Source organism: Conger conger, chromosome 1 (genome assembly GCF_963514075.1).
Source record: "Conger conger chromosome 1, fConCon1.1, whole genome shotgun sequence".
NCBI lineage: Eukaryota > Metazoa > Chordata > Actinopteri > Anguilliformes > Congridae > Conger > Conger conger.
The window spans coordinates 28,811,996-28,831,686 of NC_083760.1; the positions used below are offsets into that span (position 1 = coordinate 28,811,996).

Here is a 19,691-nt window from a genome sequence, read left to right on the forward strand (position 1 = left end):
TTTATTTATTCTTTGTTTCTTTTTTTTACCAAGTAGGCCAACTAGATATTCAATTGTCATCTGAAATGATGGCTTGGAGAATCAAAGAAAAGTAGGGAATCCAAAGGAATGTGTAGCCAGCCAGGGTGGATGATTTGATCAGAAGATATTGTCGTTGTATGGCAATTTTATGAAGAAACCAGACTTATCACTCTTACTCTTTCTCTATCATGGGATCTTTAATGATCACAGTGAGTCAGGCTTTCAATTTAACATCTCATCCAAAAATATGGAAACAGCTGTGCTTAACTCTGAGGATTCCCTGTGTCTATTCATAAGCCCTTTAAGTTGTTGTCAATAACATTTTAACAGTGCCACTTTAAAACTAGTGCTTGAATTTTTAGTGATTATCCACAGAAAAGATGACAGTGAACCCTCTGTAGTTATTGTTTGGATTATACTTTACAGAGACAAATATTTGGTTGCACACGTGTTTCCTGTTGCACAACGTAAAACTACAAAAATTCTAAAATTCTAGTAATTTCAGGAACCAAAATCATTGACTTAAAGATTAGTTTGCTTTAATACTGTGTGAAAATGAGGTAAGTGAATTCAGTGAAAAGTTGTTATTATGTGGTGCCGCAAAGCCTGACAAAGCTCACACCATAATGAATGCTTGGGCTAGAACAAAAAAAGCCTGACAAAGCCTACAGCACATTGAGTGCTTGAGCTAGAACAAAGCAACCTCCACTCAACATGGTACACAAGCCCATATAGTGCATGTGTGTAGATTGGTTTGACTTTCTGCAGGAAGCAGTTACTGTAATTCTAATGACTTAAACCTGGTGCAAGCAGGCAATACATGTAAGCAGGTTGTGTGCTAAAATGCTCAATTGGTTAACCATTAATCAACACATCACAATACAGAATACTGGTGAATATTAATTTATTACTCACTTTTAATAACATTTTAATGGTACTTCTGCCTATAATATTAAAGACAATATATTACGGTGGAATGTATAACTATTTCTGAGATAATGATCCCTCTGAACATGAAAAGCACCTAATTAAGAACAATCAACAGCTTCTTAAAATTTTGGGATTGTAATTGTGGTTGGAAGAAAAACCAGCATACACAGGGGTCCTCTAGGACCAACGTTGAATACCCATGATGTAGAGGAGTGTATGGATTGAGTGTGATACCAGTGATATGGGTTGGCAATTGTGTATTTCATTACCACCTGACACATTGTAGGGTCTGTCACCAACTGTCACTCCAAGCATGACAGTAGAGTGTGTAACAACAGGAAGGAAAATCATTTCAACAGAATAATTTCATCAACACAACTATGCCACCCTCTAGTTCAAGTCTTGCTCCCTGTGTCTAAGTTTAAACTAATTAGATTTAGAAATAGATTTATTCAGTGCTTGAGGAGTTGGTTAGTGTATTAGATTATGAAATTATTCAAAATGGGCTTTCTTAGTAGTATGTGGTATATACAGCAATAGAAGAATATGATTTGGTCTCTTTTTTAAATAGCAAATGCCTTTTCTTTTGTGCTGTACTGACTCCACTGTACTGACTACATACTATGTTTTTTATGTGTTTTTTGTATTCATCAAAGCTGCTTCTGATGAAATGGAACAGTTATACAATGGCCTGAGAGCAGCCAGCTTGTCACCCATTGGTCAACGCAAGCCTTCCACTAAGAGGGACTTCAGGAAGTCTTTTATCAAGCGCTGCAAAAATAAGAACATCAATGAAAAGCTCCACCTCCTTCGGACACTGAACAGCACTCTCAAGGTACATAGTAGCATTTGTAATTGGATAGTGACAGATACAAACTTCTCAAACTGGGCCATATTACCATGTCCTATCAATGACTTGCTGGTTTGAACCAATTACAATGCCCTATACAGAAATAAGTCTTGTCGTTGGTTCATACAAATCAGTGGTTGACAGTGAATGATCGACTCACCCAGTGTGTAGTTCAAAAAGCCTTACTCTTACTTGCTTGATGAGTAAAAATGATTATTTTGGTTAAGATCAGGTTGAAGCTCTTCGTGAGCTGGGCCCTGGTCTTGTCAGGCTTTGAGAAGCACCATCAGCCTTTCGGCTTGGTTTGACTGACACTTGGGGGGTGCCCCTTGAGCCTTGATCGGCTTGGCCCTGAGAGACAGAACAGATACTGCTCCTCTGATCTGGGTTAGGTGGCTGGGGAGTGGATGGTTGATCAACTTGGAATGGGATAGGAGCTGTATAGGAATTGGATTGGATTGGATTGGATTGGATTGGATTGGATTGGATTGGATTGAATTAGATTTTGGATTTGGATCTGGAAATGGATTAGAGATATGGTAATTTTTGGTAATGGATTAATGGGTTTCTCATGATGGCCATTGAATCAGACCTGCTTTATCGTGTATTGAGTTGTGTCTGTCTATGTCTGTCCCCTATGTTTAGCTAGTCAATATATTTTGTCTGTCTGTGTCTGTACCCCATCACCAATATCTGCATTATTTTCTTGTTTGTTACACCCTTCCCTCTCAGGGGCTTCAGCTTATATTTATATTTTTTAAAATAATTGCAAATACAAATAAAGTTGACCTGAAGAGGGTTGGTGGCGGTGGGGAAAAACATTGTGAATGGTGCCACTAGGTGGCAGTATCAATCATGTGAATTCAGGGCAATTGCAATACCACAATTCTTTCACTCTCAGATGGTTTGCAGGGTATTCTGCTCATTTGCTCATTGAAAACGTGAATGAGTATGAATGGCAAAGACAACACCAATGGCAATGGATGTTTGACCCTTGGCTAGGCCTCTCTTAATAAATACAAACAAATTGTGAAACTAGACCGGAAAACTTAAAAACTGAAACAGAAACCTTGTTTGCTAGTAGGATAAGGATGGAAAGAGTATTGAGATTACCATCTAGTTACATACTATAGTGAATCTTTGGCTATACTGGAATTTGGCCTTCCTCATTCTGGTTGTCAACTCAAATTTTACAAAAAGAAAACATGATTTCTGGTGATTAACTTCACAGTATATGGCCCAAGCATAGTACAGATCCTGCCATAAAGACACATTGGTTTCGTAATGTAGAGCGTAAACAGCAACATATTTTGCTGGAAAGAGGGTGACTTCTCAGAGCTGTGATAGAAGTGGTCAGTTAGAAAACATTCTAGTCCAAGAGTTGAATATATGTGCATTGCTGTGCCTTGAAAGATTATAGATGTGATGTATACTTAGATGGTGTATCAAGGGGTGTAGAAGGGGTGTTATGGAATTGTAGACAGTGAAAGAGAAATCTTTCAAAATGTGACCTTTTTCTACTTTTTTACTTTGTTTTCATATGTGCTTGTAGAACTTCATGTTGAAGCACTGAAATTATTATTATTAATAATAATAATAATAATAATAATAATAATAATAATAGTAGTGGTAATAGTATTAGTAGTAGTAGTAGTAGTTGTAGAAATATGATGATACATATTATTTTGCTAATGTTTCTATTTTCCCTGCCCCTTCCCCGACACAGGCAAGAGAATCTGACCTGTTGACAATCGAACAGTTGCTGAGTGACCGCTGTCTGACCTCAGAAAAATACAGGGAATGGAAAGAGGCCAATGTGCAGCTGCTTCAGGACATTTTTCAGCGACACCACCTTGTGGGGGAGGGGGAAAATAAGGGGCAACCCGCAGAGGTGGCCAAAGCTAGCCCTTTCTCAGAGACCAGTGTGTGAGTGCCCTAGCCAAAAACACAAAGCAGAGCACCAGAGGAACCCAACACCATGCACACTGTTTCTAAAGAATGTACTATTTAATATACAGTGTGATTGCCTTGCTAGGACTTGCAAGACTTAATCATGGACATGTTTGAAGCTTAAGGGCTTCGGTTCAACCCCAAACAAGGAGGCTGGAAGACAAGTTCATTCCTCTCTTCTGTTTAGGGCACTTTTGTTCCAACTTCACCTGCATGTGTTTTATGTTCATGTTGTGCCTTGAAATGAGTTTGGTCCCCCAGTGAACTTCATTTAATCAATAGATATTCAACACCCACAACTGAAAACACTTTGCAGATAAATGCTTTAATAGGCTATTTGTTCTGTTGGGTTGTACTTTGTTGTCCATCAAATATCACAAGATTTCACTACAGTGTGAAAGGAAAGCTAATAAGGTACAACTGTAAAACAATTAAACTTGACCTTAATAAGGCAGGCTTTGGTTTAAGGGATTACAAGTGTTCTATTATTGGTCAATCCGTTAGCATATATAATTTTAATATTGTAAATTAATTTGAATTGCTGTAAACGATGACACAGAACATGCACTTCCTGTATTTTTGTTGTTTTGTAAAAAAATAATTGCATTAGTAAATACTGTGCAAAACTGAAATGGTTTGTAACCAGAGTACAATAAAAAAAAGTATATTGGTGCCTTTGTGTCCTTGCTTATCATATTATATGATAATGCTGTCTATATAGTGACTGCAACCAGGACACTGGGATGCAAGGCTTGTCAAAGACCATCTACAGTTTCACCCCTCTTTTCTTTGTCATACATTTCTATTAGGAGATTCAAGACACTCTGTAGGAGCCATTATGTTTATCTTATGATGATACAGTGATAACGCATATTATTACTATTATTAATTCATATTTAAAATAAAGAAGTATTTGATTTATTCGACTTGATATATTTGGTCATTTCTAGTGTTTTTAACGATTCAAACTTGGAGACTCTTATTTTGACTCTGGTTTCCACACTTACCTGTGCTCAGGTGTTCCTCATTCGGTTTTAAACGTGTAGTCTATGATCATAGCCTTGTGGGTTAGAACATGTTTGGAACTTGTAAGATGCTAGCACAATACAGTTTTTTAATCGTTTTGCTGTGCCTATATCTATTTTTGACACTAATGCCTGTTGAATTCTGAACCTCTGCAGCCACTTACCAAACCATCTGGCAAATAAAATATTTCCTTTTCTTCTATTTAAATCTGTTGTTGGTATTTGTCGTAGCAAATGAGTTGGAAACCCTGTTAATCGTGTCTATCAGTGGCTAAAGGGATGTTGGAAAAAGAAGCCACTACATGAAGTTAAAAAACTGAAATGGAGACTTTATGGACTTTGTGGACAAATTGTAAATTGTTTGAATTGTAAATGTGGATTGGCAAACATGATACACACATTGTAATATAAAAGAACTGGAGACATCTTTCACTTACCGGTTCCATGGATTCCTATAGGAGCTGCTCTTGAAACCAGTTCATGGAGGCTGCCAGCATTGAAAGGTAAGGCAATGCGCTTGCACATCTGGTGCCAAAGTCTTACTAACATTAAGATAAGAACTGAGTTTCCAATCGCTTATTTTTACCTTATAGCTTATTACCTCCTCTCCTCAGTCCTAGCTCCACACTTCAGAGGAGGCAAGGAAAGGAAATGAGGAAAGGATGCAAATAAGGTTGAGGAAATGTGTATTGGGCAAATGGAATGTCCTTGTGCTTTCAAGCATAAGTTTGAAGACACATCAATTACATACATGGCCAATGGGGAGGGGTGGATCCACAGGTCAATCATGTATACATGCATATGTCACACATTCTGAAAAAATACTTCAGCAAAGGATGTGCTTGTGTTTCCTTGCTCAAGAATCCTTTGGGTGCGTCCTAGCTTCTTGCTCCTAGCTCCTTCAAGGAGCATTTAAAGATTGCAGACCTCCATTGATTTCCAGGTCAGTTGAGGAAAGAGGAGATAAGGAAAGAGCAAATAAGAATGAGCCTGTTAAGACAGCTGATACTTACCGGTTTCTTGGATTCCTATGGGAGCTGCTCAATAGCAGATGAAACCATATTTTGAGATCTTTAGAACACTGGTTCCCAACTCTGGTCCTGGGGACCCCCTGTGAATGCTGGTTTTCGTTCCAACAACAGTTGCAATCCCAGAATTTCCATGGATGGGAACCACTGCTTGACAAAATGTTTTCCTTACATTGGTTTCAAGAGCTGATCGTGTTGACTGTGACATTGCAATATTATACCGAATGTCGTCGCTGTTTACTCTGTTTTCCTTTGGCTACTTTGATGCAGTACTGGCACCCTGACACTAGTGGCCACTCAGCTCCTCATGTTTATTTCTCCGTACAGCGATTGCCCGCCATATTGGTGCTCTCCTCCATCACACTGAAACATCATCGAGCGAGAGTTTTCAGTTTACCGGGGCTGTGAAAACGTCAACATCGTCGTTCTTGTGTACTCTGCGCTAAGAAATACGACATCATGGAGGCCGTTAAAGCATTTAATGGCGAGGTTTGTATACTTGCCTTCAGTTTCACCATAATGTAACGTTGTGTTGTATTCCTAAACCACTCATGTCTATGCGACTAGCTAACGTAGTGCAGCTAGGGAAGGGCAGTGTATTGGATACTGGGCCTCACTTAAACTGTGCAAAGCGACAGTAGCGTTAGCTTGCTGCTTTGGAAACAGCGTGCGAAAACATTAATTGCGTAGAAAATCATAAGCATAAAATTGCCCCGTAAGCCATAGTGTATGTTTATATTGCAGCGACGTGTCTAGATGGTCAATTGTTAACCATTAAACGCACTCTGATGCCGGCTAAGTTTGAAACCAAGACAAACTAACGTTAGCTAACTGTTAGCTCGGTAGCAATGCATTTGCTGGGTGGCCAGTTCGTTAGCAGCATACTGACTTGCTGGCACACAAGCGCAGCCTCATGTGGTAATAAAGCCTTGGAAGTTGGTGCTATGGTAATATGGTCATAATAATTTCATTCACATATCGGTGATTAACTAACCATTATCTTCTGTAGTTAGTGACGTAAAGTAATGCCAGTTCCTGTCAGCTTGATTCCAAATTCCAATTTGCTGGCTAGCGAACGCTAGGGTATACTGTACAAAAACACCGACAAGCGTAGGCTCATGTTTTGTTGATGCTAACAGTACAACTTGCTTGGAATCGGATTATTAGTAACATTAGGCGATTTTAGCTTGCTGGCATACGTGCATCTAGTTCCAGAACAAGACCTATAACGTACGGTACAAACCCGAAATTAGGTGTTTGGTATTTAGTGACATAGATGAGCTCATTACTGAATGGGCCCCACGCAACATTCACTAGCTAGCTGCTGCTAGGCCAGTTCACGTTAGCCAGATGGCCAATGTAACGTTAACGTTATTTGTTTTCATGCTGGAGTTGCTAGCTAACCATAGTAACAATGCCTGCTAATCTAAGTTGGCTAAAGATATGTCCTGACGTAAGCATTTCGCAAGCTTGTTAAAAATGACCAGACCGAAAAATCGAAGTAAAGCATTAAAAAAAGTCGAAAATTGTGCAGATACGAGCCTCTTTTCGCACAGGAATGGCCGATCTTTATGAAGATTACGTAATGCGGTATTCGTTTACATTTTTATTGCAAAGTCATCAAATATAACGACCCCAATCTATTGAAAGTAGCAAGCTACATACGTCACTATTTAGCCATTTGATTGTTCTTGTAAATATTTCACATTAAACCATTTTGTTACAGAAATATATAAAGGTGGTATTCGTGAGACGATTCGCTTTGCAGCTGGCCAATGCGATGGCATTGGCGGCCAACAGTGAATTATCTATTTTCTCCGTCAATTGCTATTGTAAATTAATGTTGTTTCACCAAGCGCGTGTGAAATATAATTTAAGAGCTTAATCTATAGTCCCCCCCCCCCCCCCTCCCATTCGCCTTCACATGACCCTCTGCAGTTAATTCATGGATCCCATGTCACTGGACATATGCTCTTAGTTTATCAAGTGTTTTTTTTATGAATACTCTTTTGATACTAAGAAGGACAAAAAAAAGCATCAATTGTATGCATACCATACAAGCAGATGTAGGCTATGCCACTGACAGTGTATGTGTCAATGAAGAAGTATTGGGTGGTAATTGTAAAATATTTTGAGTTTACACAACATTATTTTGTACTTATTTGCTGCTGTGGTGGTATGCCCTTCTGGAACTTCACTCAGAATTTTCTTTGTAGCGCATGTTAATTTGACTCTTTCCATCACAGAAACACATTGTATAGCTTATACAACTGATCTGATATATATATATATATATATATATATATATAATATATTTTAATGCTCCCCACAGTAAGAATGATGACCATTTTCTGAACCATTCCGAATCAGCAGTGGCATTGTGTTAGGCAATCATTAGCATTATGGGCCGTGTTGTTATAGCGGAAGTGATACAACATCTTTGTGTGTCTTTTAAAGGTCCTGGAAAGTGGGTTCAAATTGTGGTTATTTTCCCCAGAAGTGACAGTTGGTTTTCTTCATAGTATTTCTTGCTAGTATTTAACCCAATTATAATCACTGAATTGAAATAAACACCATTTGCTTATCTTGACCTGTTTAGCAGCCCAGGACTTGGTGGTCGTATCCTGCGCTCAATATTAATTTCCATAAGATAGGTCATACCTAACCCATTCCTGGTAGCTAGGTGAGGGCAAGATGTCCTGTCTAATCGATGCCTTTTGCCAATGAATGTGGTTGAAGTTATTAATGAAAAAATACTAGAGCAGGTTGACCACCTTTACAAAAATTGGTATTTTACAGCCTTACTTGTATGAATTTTAAGAGCCAGATAATGTCATCCATGCTCTGGCGAATTGGTGTGTATTTTACAAAGTAGGATAACCAATCGGCTGGATAACTACACTAAGTAAACTTTCAAAGTCTGGAATATGGACTGAAGTAAAAAGAGCTGTTCAGGGTTTTAATCAGTCCAGTTCTCCAGCTAACGTGGTGATCCAGCTTTCTTGATGCAGGCCCCGGTGTTGTTTCTAAAAACAGATGAACAGTTGTCAGTTGTGTGTGTAATTTTAACCAATTTGCATAAAATGCATCTGAAGCAGTAACATTCACTTTCAGTCTCAGAGGAATTGCGGAAAATGCTGAAACTGGAAGCAAGAATAGACTTTGGTTTGTTTTGGATCCCCCAGAATTGAAATGAAATACTTTTTGTGCAGTCATACCTTTTGTCAAAATAGCAGGAAGAAATAAATAATGTTTATTTACCCTGTATGTTAATTTAACTACATTTTGTACATATTTTCCACAGTGAATGGGCTGACTTAAAATGTGGAACCCAATATATCATAGAGTGGTACTACACAAGCTGGCAAAGACTATACCAACCTTGGTTTTACATATGGTGAAACGGGCGCTTTCTTTTTAAGAAAACGCAAGCTTATTGTGCTCTAGTAGCAGTCGGATTGTATTGTTCATCTGTCCAGGGTCACCAAAAAACTTTGCTTTGAGTGACCTTTTGTCTATATACATTACAAACTACAAAAAGTTTGCATTGGAAGATGCCCGACATCTCTACTGTTCTGACCACCCTGTGATGCTCATTCCATCAGCAGACGTGTCCAGAAAATTCCCAACATTCTAATGGATTCTAATGTTGGGGAAGAGTCTGCGCACCCGGCTCACAGCCCCAACAGTGTTCCCAGTGGTGTTAACATTGTCATCTAGCACCACTCCAAGGTTCCTGGCACTATGGGAATCCAAAAAGATTGTGTCTCCCAGGGTGAGAGAAATGTCACGGCACAGGGAAGGCATAGCGGGGATGTAGATCTCAATCTTTACCACGCTAACCTTTAGGCAGAGATTTTTTCCATCCAGCTTCAGATGTCATTTGGGCGGGGTGAGACGCGTGCCGAGGTCAGATGGCAGGGAAAAAAAGAGTTCAGTCACTGACCTTGCAATGATCTATATCAAGTTGTGTGTCGTTTTATTGTTAGGGAAGTTAACTTGTGTATTTGTACACAACATTTGTAAATGCATTTCAAAGGTAAGACTGATGGTTGCTCTACCTCTGAATCTTACTGTTTTTTTTATTGTTAAAGATATTGGTGCTCAACGTGGGTTGTCCAATTCCAATCCCCCCTCCTTAATTTGAAACGTCTACTTAACTGTTTGCATCCGCAAAATATGTAAATAGATTTAAGTGGAAATAAATATAACATCGCTAGAGAGTTCTGAAAAGTGAGCCCCTAACCGACTGAACCCTCTCGTACCCTGAAATGTGTCGCTCTGTGGAGCTACTGGCCACAGTCGGCATGGACTCGGTCCGAGATAAGATCCGAGACCACGGGGCTCATCTATGTGCCATAGCCTGGTGCATTAACCAAATGAGCCACCCTGCAGCTTTTTCTGTGTTTCTGAAGGTCGTCGTGACACAAGCTGTGAACTTTTTCTATTTACACTGCAAATAAGTGTGCAGTTAAAACTATAAGCAAATATTACACATTGTGCAATTAGTGAATTAGCTTGGTCTTAAGTAACCAGAATGGCACATAAACAACTTAAGCATGCTTCTGGTATGCATTTGGTTAGTGTAACTGAAGAGGCACAGTTAGTGGGGGAAAAAGAGGCATAAACAATTTTCTAAAGTGTTGAAGATTCTTTGCTTGGCATTGATTTTTGGTCTGTTCCTATTGGTTTCCATGCACATATACAGATTTTGAAACGTGACTGAACAGGGTATGCCCAATGATGACGATTAGACTCACCCTTTTTATTTTTTCCTTGTGTTTTTCAGCTTTACTCCTTGAACGAATACAAGCCTCCAATATCCAAAGCAAAGATGACCCAGATAACAAAGTCTGCCATAAAAGCCATAAAGGTGAGTATTTAACATTACAAGCAACACAACAACAGTAGCAACAAAGACAACTAAATAAAGACAAATTCAAAATCTCTTCTGAAACCTGGCAAAGTGTTCAGCTTTCCTTTCTCTCTTTGGGGTGCTTTGACAAACTTCCACAGTTCCTTCACAGTTACCAGATGGTTAGCTCCTGAGTCCCCTGTCCTTTCTGCTTCCGTACAGCAGGAGGCTTGGGTCACTAACAGTTTAATTCTTTATGAATACTCATGAAAATGCATGCCAAAGGACAGGACGCCCATTGCTACAGTATTGTCCTTGGTCTTGTTTCATGAATTTCCATGCAGGGCATCAAACCAATACCTGCTTTGGTCGTATCGAGGCAGAACATCCAGTCTTCAGTGCCGACTTGCTTTTTTTATATTATTATAATTTTTTTCTGTTTTTGATTGTCCCTGCTTATGTGCTATGAAGGATATTTTAGACATAGAAATTTCTGATGAACTACCCGTTCACAGTGGTTGTCGTAGGCGCACACAGGGTTTTTTTGGTCTGAAGTATGCACTTCATGTAACTGTATCAGCCATTGTAAAAAAAAAAAAACTAAAAAAAACTTCATGGCATGCTAAAACTTTCTGGGCCAATTAAAAACTTGCACTGATCTATAACCATAAAAGCTAAAGTGAACTATCCCTTTAAGAGTACAGATCCAAGTATCAGATGAGTCTATATCAGGAGTAGACAACCCTGGTCCAGGAGTGTCAGTGGTGCTGCTAGTTTTAGTTTCATTCAAGCTTGATCGCAAGAGTCCGATCAGTCTGAACCTGAGTATTCAGTGTCTGCATGGTGACGCATAGTAGTATCTGGGGAATCTCACCTTCCCCCATATGGCAGTTTTGTGTCTGTATAGTTCTCTGAGCACTCCTGGCACCAGTTCCATAACAAACCTTCATAGAGTGCACCAAACGTCTGTGTGGGGCAAAATAAAAACACCACAGTCTTCCTGCTACCTGATGCTAAGTGTCCACTCCCATACCTCTCCTACACCTATGGCTATTTCCAAAATGAAAAATAACTCATTTTCTATTTTGATTTTGTATTTATGTGACATTTGAAAATATTTCTTAAAATATTCCTGCCGATGGTAAAAGAGGTGTTTTTGAGCTGAGATGCAAGAATAGTGTTTAGCCTGGAACCAAAAACAAGTCTTGGGGTAAACGTTGCCCATTTATGTACTCCACTTCATGTCAAGGGTGCACAAAATGGAGTGAGAGACGATCATTATTTTATCTCAGTCTGATACTGATACTGTGCGACTGCCAGGAAATTGTCTTGCTGTTTCTGCCATGAATGAACTTGACAAAAAGAAAAGAATACTTTCTGATTAGCTGAGATTGCTAGTAGTTTCTGTATGATTACCTTCAATTGGTTCACTGATTAAATTTGTAAACATGTTTCACTTAATTTTCAAAATCATGGTAATTTTAAACACTGAATATAGTGAGGCAATCTTTTGGTGTAGTTTCCCCTGTCTTCCTGGTGTAGACAGGGGAAACTACACCAAAAGATTGCCTCACTATATTCAGTGTTTAAAATGTGTTCATTGCAAGAACTCAAGTGTTTTTAGCATATTTTAAATAATGCAATCTGGAAGATTTATGTTGCTAGAATCCAAACAAAAACTTGCTTAGGAAGCTACATATCAAGTGTTGTACATGTGTTTGAGCTAGCTCATGGAATGCTGCATCTTTGGAATGCATATTTCAAAATCTCCATTTTCCACTAATTCACTTGAGTTCTGATAAAAAGAAACATGTTTTTGCAACAAAATATCTGGATGTATTTTTGTGATTTTAAAGGAAAGTTCTGCGAAGGCATTTGTGAGCCAACAAATTATTTCACTAACCATGCTTACTTCTACACCAATCAGGAAGTATAAAGAGTACAGTAAAAACTTCCTGTACATTTTATTAAAATGAGAGGATTGTAAATTAAAAGGTATGAATTAAGTTTGATGATGTTCCTGTGGGTATATAACCAACAGATATTTAATAGTTAACCTATGTATGTTATAGTTGTCCAATTTGTTTTGTCAACCGGAGGTGGCCATTATGATCTTATGTCATTACTGATAAAGTTGCAGACATAATGCACCTTTTCATGCATATCACTGAGGTTGTCTTTTTTTTTTTTTTTTGTCTGTTGATTTTTCTCAAAGGCCATTCAAACAACTAATATGCTAAGAATTGTTCCTTCAGAAGTTAGCATTATCTGTAGTGACATTTTCTACCAATGGTGGTGAGTTTTGTAGCTAAATTGAAGTAGTGCTGCAGTAAAACTACATAGTGTTTTCACCATTATATATTTTGTTATCACAGTTCGCTTGCTACTTGGCATGTAATGAAATGGAATTGACAGTAGTTATCCTGGTGTAAAATTCCACCATAATCATACTTTTAACTGAATCAATTGGTACTTCAAACAAAGCCTTTGAAATCACATGCTTCTTTTTAAATTATAAAGATGAATACATTAAATGAGATTTTTTTTTTTTTAAATAAGCTAGCGAAAACCTTTGGAAATTTCTTTAAGGACATTAAAACAGAATATCATAATGGGTATTGATTACCACCCAAACATCTGAAAAACAACAACATAATAAACTGGTATTATTCTTTGGATGTAACCGTGCAGGTTGTATGCGCATGACATTCCAGTGTAACCGTATAGTTTTGGAGTCGATATCATGAATCAGGATAATTGAGTTAGCTGGATAAATGCGCTGAGTAAAACCCAGAATTATTTTTTTTAAACCATATTCCAGATTTGGGAGAGTTCTGGGTGTTACTCTGTGCTGTTATCCAGCTACTTAATTACAGGATATAATTTAGTAATCCTGTTTCTTGCTACCAAACACTGGGTTGTACTGTGAGATTTGGCTGCTTGGTAGGACTCCCGTATAGATTATTTTTTTCCCCACCTCTTTTGCAGAGGTTTCACTGCCATGACTGTACATGACGCATGTGGTTGGGGGTTTGGGGGAAGCGATTATTCATATACTGATATAGCGGACAAAACATTGCTGGAAATAAGTGTTTAAGGAGTACAGCGTGTTTTGCGCTCTCTCTTGTCCAAGGCGCTCAGTTGAGGCTGATGCTGAATAGCATACTTCACACGAAGCATTCAATTCTATTCAGTTCAATTTTATTTATATAGTGCTTTATTCGGAAGACTGTGACAAACTTGCTTTACAGCATGCAAAAAGGGAGCGCTCCAATGTACAAAATGTTCAAGCTGGTTTACAATACAATAACTGTTAGGTGCTCAACGGCGAGGACAATAAGCTTACTTGGACTACTTCATGGGGACTAGCCCAAAATAAGGAGCGTGGGACGCTCAGAGCAAAACGCATTGTTTTATGCTACTGGGGAAAAAAAGACTGCAAATTTGGTTCTCCTTTTGACTCTTTGTACTCTGGACTCTGAAAAAGATGTTGTTGCTACATCACTCTTTTTTCCCCTGTTGCATTAAACAGTGTGTATTGCTCTGAGCTTCCCATGCCCCAGCGTTCCTTATTTTGTGCTTGTCCCCCTGAAGTTGTCTGGGTAAGGAATGTTTTACAGAGTAGGAGATGCGCAAACCCCTGGCCTGAACCCCCAAATAACGAGCACATGAGGCAAAAAAAACTCCCAAAAACAGTGGTGAGAGGAACAAAAACTCCCCAATGGGAAGAAATATCGGGCTATAGAGGAGGACCATACCCTCCCCTCGCCGGCAAGGTGTAGGTGTAAATGAATATAACAGAAATGTGATGATAAATCCAAGCGGGTTGGACAGGTTAGGTAACTGGAAAAGTAGGAAATTCAAATTGTGTAAATGAGAAGCATGGTGATGAATCTGTAGCTCCAGGATGTGTCAAGGCGTGGGTGTGAAGCAGGGGATGAACAGGGCAGCAGTGGTATAGAAATACCTGTCAGACCTGGTTTTGTCGTGTCAGGGGGACTCATCAGAGATCTTTCCGATCTTTTATCTGTCTGTAGGTGCCCTTGACCGGCATCTCGTACACTTCTCTCTGCTGGTACCCTTTATCATAGGACACTGTAGCTCCTTTTATATGGTGTTATAGGCAGTGGCTCAAGAGATATGACCACATGCTGTCTGAACGTTGTGTGGTGCTCATACTGTCTGCTCAAGGGGCTGTTGTTTCGAGTCCACCATGCAGGCTCCCTGCTCTGCAGGTTCTGGTCAGGTTTTGCTCTTCCTGTTTTCCGGACCGTCTGATTCTGGTTGTTTCGAGGTGCCTGCTTGCTAGGTTGGCAGCGAGATCCGTATGATAAGCATAAGTAAGAGCCTACTCAGTTTGGTAATTTCCCTCATAGAATCCCATTGTAAACAATGGCAATGTTCGGCTGATAAAGTGGCTGTTGCCCCTTTATCTTGTTTGTTACACAACAAGCTGATAATTTCAAAGAACCTTTCCAGGCCCCTTTGTCACTGCTAGTCTGTTTGGACCTTAGCTTCGTCCTGCCCTTTGACTGCAGTTTTAGAATTGGGATCGCAGTTTTAAATAAGACTGATTTGAAGGAAGAAGTTGCAGCTCATCAGGCCTGTTCATTTATAGATCAGATTAAGGGGTGTTCTTTATGTGTGTGCCTTTCCTATGTCTCTCTGTACTCTGGAATGAAGTCACTCAGTGAAAACATGAGCGTTATGAATGATCGAAGCAAAAAGTGATAATTCTGATAGTGTCCACATTAGATTCCTGAAAACCACCGTGGTTGGCTACACTGTAGCTGGTGAGACTAACGACTTGGGTGTTAGGTTCCAGAGCATTTTTGACATAAATCTAAACCTTGCATGTTCCTTCATTAAGTACCGATAAAATACAAATATAAAGCAATACCTGCACTGCACGTCCCTCTCATACTGTATATTCAAAGTTGCTGCAAAAAGCCTCTTATTAGCAGCAGCAGACTTGCTGTGATTTATACCAATGACACAAAACTTTTTTGGTGATAGTGGACTTTTTGCAGGTCGTTGAAACGTGTATAGTACTTTAAGCACTGTTGTCATCCTTGGCTGAACCGCAGATCCAGAATATATGGTATCCGCTGTGAGCAAAACTGGGTTTGGTGAGGGACTGCAGTACTGGAAAGTACTGCACAGTAAATAAAAAGAAAAAGATATATATACTTTTTTGCTTTACATAATAAATAACATCACTATATTAACTAATTCGGTGGCTGTGGAAAAAATACCCTCGATTTCCTCAAACACAAAAATTTAATTCTGCATGTACTGTACTCTTGGAATGCTAATTTTCAGTGCTGCAGTTAGAATAAACTATAACTCGGGGTACCTTTACCAGTTTACCTCTGGAACCATGTTTTTGTTCAATTAAAAATGGATCGGGTTGGGATTGTGTTTAATTGTGACTGATAGCACAGCAAACGCATCAAAGGTTTTTGATTCCATTTTCATGTTTTTCCTCTGATAGTGGGCAACGTTAGCATTTTAGCCTACTTTTAAGGTTTTATGGGTCTTAGAATTTTGTGGAATAGGACCCTTGAAGGAATTCACCCTCCTTGAATTGGCAGGAAAGTTACATGCGGGACCACTGAATTATTAATTTTCTTTAATATTTTGCATGTAGAAGAATTTGTCTACGAAAGTTTGGCTTTCAGCAATTGGCCTTTTTCCTAATTGGGAAAAAAAGGGAAATGGGGAGGGGGTGAATATTGGTTTAAAAGCACTGGTGTTTTGTCTTTGCCTGAGTGTGCTGTTTACCTGTGTTGAATAACTCCTCTCTCCCTTCCCTCAGCGGCGTTCCCCGAACCTCCAAAGTGAAGAGGGTAACAGAGATATAGAGGGAACCCTAACCAGCTTAGGTAGGAGACGGGCTGTTTCAAAAGCACAAAAAAAGGAAGGAAGAAAAAGTCTCACCTGAAGGGGGAAAAATAGGATAGGGGGAGGGGAGGTGAGACAGCGGTCTCCCGACTGGCTCTGCTGTCCCAGAATAGATGTCGCCTCTATCTTGTTTACAGGAGTCTGCTTTTTTAACCTATTAATGGCCGCTTGTGCTACACAGCCTTGTGCTGTGATCTGTTTTTGGCTCCTATGGATCATTTATGTTGTGCGCTGTTCTTCCCTCCCATTTTATTTTTTTGTAGAAGGAAGTTCCGTCTGCTCAGAGTTGGCTGTTTGTGCATATAGGAGCACCTAATTCAGACTTGCACAATAACTGAGCTAGATATGCTGTCCCTAATTCATGTGACCCCATCTTGTAAATGTCCTAAAAGCCAGCTTCCAGAACTAGATTCTTCACTGTAGGTCCCAGAGAATTATCTTTTTTTGTTGTTGCTTTTTTGTCGTGCATTTTCTATGGTAGTTTGTCTGTTCCAATGTAATCTTATTAGTTTCCATCTAGTCTGGGAGTTAGTTTTGAAGTGTGTTTCTTTGCCAGATTTGATTTACACTTATGCAGACTGTTGACTGCTTTCATTGGTAACTAATATTGACAGCACGTCTTTGCTAGGTTTTGATGGTTAGCTCTCGTTTTGTCTGGCTAATCCAAAAATAATAATAATTGGCTAATCAAATATTATTAATAAAGCAGGGGCAGACAGGAAGTTAAATGCCTCCATTTCCAGTGTATGTATGGGTGTTCTTGTGCTCGTTGAGAAACACTTTTTTTTGTTTATTCTGTAAAAATAACAGTAACTATAAAAGTAATGATAATGAACATTGAAGATTGGACTTTTGGTGAGGTGTGACATCAGGACTTCTTTTTTACTGACTGGCCTTTCGCTGTCAATCAGTTGTGTGTGTGTTTTTCTGAAAGGATAATTATAAGTGAGAGCTGAGCATCTAGTGGCAGGGTGGCTGAGCTGCATCCATAGTCCTGGTAAAGGGAGGAGTACTACAAACAGGAGTGTGAATAATTATGCCATGCTTTTTGGTGGAGAAATCCGGGCTTTTCCTGGCATAAAAAATTTAACTACCACACTTTTTTTGCCAGAAGAAAGGTCATAACGTATAACTCGAATAAACGAATGAATTTTAAAATGCTATCCAGATTTTTTTGAGGGAAAAAAGGTTCCACAGTCCACGTCTGATTTCACTACCATTACATTTTTGTACAAGCAAACCATTGCAACCTCTGACACAAAATGATAGAACATATTTAGCAATCATAGGGGTTAAATATCATAAAAACGCTGGCATTATTGACCAAAGAAAATTAGATTTAATCTTCTCTTCTCCCAGCACATACCTTTGCACTGCTGAGTGGGTAGCCAACAAGTGTCCCTGTATGTGATAGAACCCATGAGTCTACTGCCTAGCCTCTCCCTTTGCTTTTCTCTGATTATATCGGAGGGCTGCATTGTGGCTCCAGTAAATATTCTAACTGTAGTTTGAATAATTTGTTTTCCCTTTTTTCCTGCTTTGGCGCGCACCAAAGATTTCTCCATGCCGGAAATTTTTATGCCGGTAAATTTAGTATGGAAGATGGAAACAAAATTCTTCAGTGTCATTGAGCATACAATACACCTCATCACTCATATAGATTATTATTATTTTTTTATTATTATATTTTTTTAAAGAAGTGCCGTGGTGGCTCACAGCTAAGGAATTGGATCTTGATGCAGGCATCAGTTTGATGCAGTTGCACACTGAGGACTGGGGTTCGTGCCCCGGTCCTGCCAACGCTGAGTACGGCCGGCGCACGAGGGAGTGGCATAATTGGTCCGCCGCTCCAAGGGTGCGGGGGAAATGCTCGGCAGGGACGATTGGCGCATGCAAAAAGAGCCCTGATCACGGTCCGAGGCTCGAGACGATGCGGCTTGAAGTAGGCATGCCAGGGGATGTGGTCGTAGCGGTCTTTCCTCAACTAACATGGGCGATTTATATAAACAGGGTACAAATGGCAACCAATTTGTAAGAACATAGAGGAAAAAATCAGAAACAAATGAAATGTACAGTCCATTTTATTAAAGGCCGATAGCCTAGTGTGTGAATTGAGGAATCAATTTTTTTGGCACCAATACTGGGTAGTAGAATTCCTGGCATATTTCACGCGCATACTTTCAGTGTGAAACAAACTTTCGATCTTTTCTCACCCTCGAGCCCTTGTTCTTTTGATGGAACATACTTTAAATGGCCTCTGTGGTCCACCATATTGATCCCTGTCCAATGTGTATGTACCTCAGTGGAATCCCCTTCTGCCTCTTAAAAAATAGTTCATAGGCTCATCTGACACCACATGCGTAGCGGCCATGGCACATCTTTACACTGTCTTTTGGTGAAGCGTATCCCTAAAGTAATGGTAGTGGAGGAGGTTTTTTCACCAGTAGCCATCCCAGTGCAGACCCTGTTGCTGTGGTCCTGCTGTGGCAGAGATCTGCATTCTGCGTCTATTCTGTATCTTTCCGCCGAGCAGCACAGTGAAGTGTTCACATGCCTTTTCCTGTAAGTTTTCTATAAAGTATACATGCAGGGCTCTACATTAAGGAGTATTCAGTGGCCTGGGTCCGGTATGAGATGGTTTCGGGCCAGTAGATTGATGTAATTGCCCAATCGAGCCAGTGCTCATTTGTCGCGCCATTCTGCAGTAGGCTACTTTTTAAAAAAAATTATTATTATTTATTTTTTTTAAGTCGGTGTTTTTCACCACTTAATTTGCTTTCAGATAATTACTTTTTTGCTATAACACACAATAATAGCAAAAGGTATGTTGTATCATTTTAACCTGACACTTGTAACAGGAAGGAATAGCGGGATGAAAGAAATTACTGATCTATGTTTTAGGGAGTTCAGAACGAAGTTTTTCCACACAGGCTAATATACATAATAATAATAATAATATATAAGTCATTAAGACTTGCAACTGTCATTCATAATTTAATTTTGACAGTTTTAACATGAATTGGCACTAAAAACAGAAGCGTGTCAGCACGCATTTATGAAATAGAAACATCTAACTTCTTTGACATTATGGCACCATTATTGGCAGTAAGAGCAGTTCCGTTGCATTA

The 19,691-nt window shown here is 39.3% G+C and overlaps 2 protein-coding genes across 5 annotated transcripts in view; both read left to right on the plus strand.

The window, feature by feature from the left end:
* Positions 1-4,424, plus strand: part of LOC133123262 (connector enhancer of kinase suppressor of ras 3-like) — a 57,298-nt gene extending 52,874 nt beyond the window's left edge. Inside the window, exons 24-25 of the mRNA XM_061233604.1 lie at positions 1,608-1,786; positions 3,528-4,424. Coding sequence (XP_061089588.1) covers positions 1,608-1,786; positions 3,528-3,731 — 383 coding nt within the window. The 3' untranslated portion in view covers positions 3,732-4,424. The remainder of the gene's footprint in view (positions 1-1,607; positions 1,787-3,527) is intronic.
* A 1,690-nt stretch (positions 4,425-6,114) lies between these two features.
* The window catches only part of scaf8 (SR-related CTD-associated factor 8), a 39,745-nt gene continuing 26,168 nt past the window's right edge, over positions 6,115-19,691 (plus strand). For 3 of the 4 annotated variants that reach the window (XM_061247680.1, XM_061247687.1, XM_061247695.1), the window contains exons 1-2: positions 6,115-6,293; positions 10,594-10,677. In XM_061247680.1, coding sequence (XP_061103664.1) covers positions 6,264-6,293; positions 10,594-10,677 — 114 coding nt within the window. In that variant the 5' untranslated portion in view covers positions 6,115-6,263. Of the gene's footprint in view, positions 6,294-10,593; positions 10,678-16,477; positions 16,545-19,691 lie in introns of those variants that run through there. The other variant, XM_061247705.1, reaches the window with a different exon arrangement.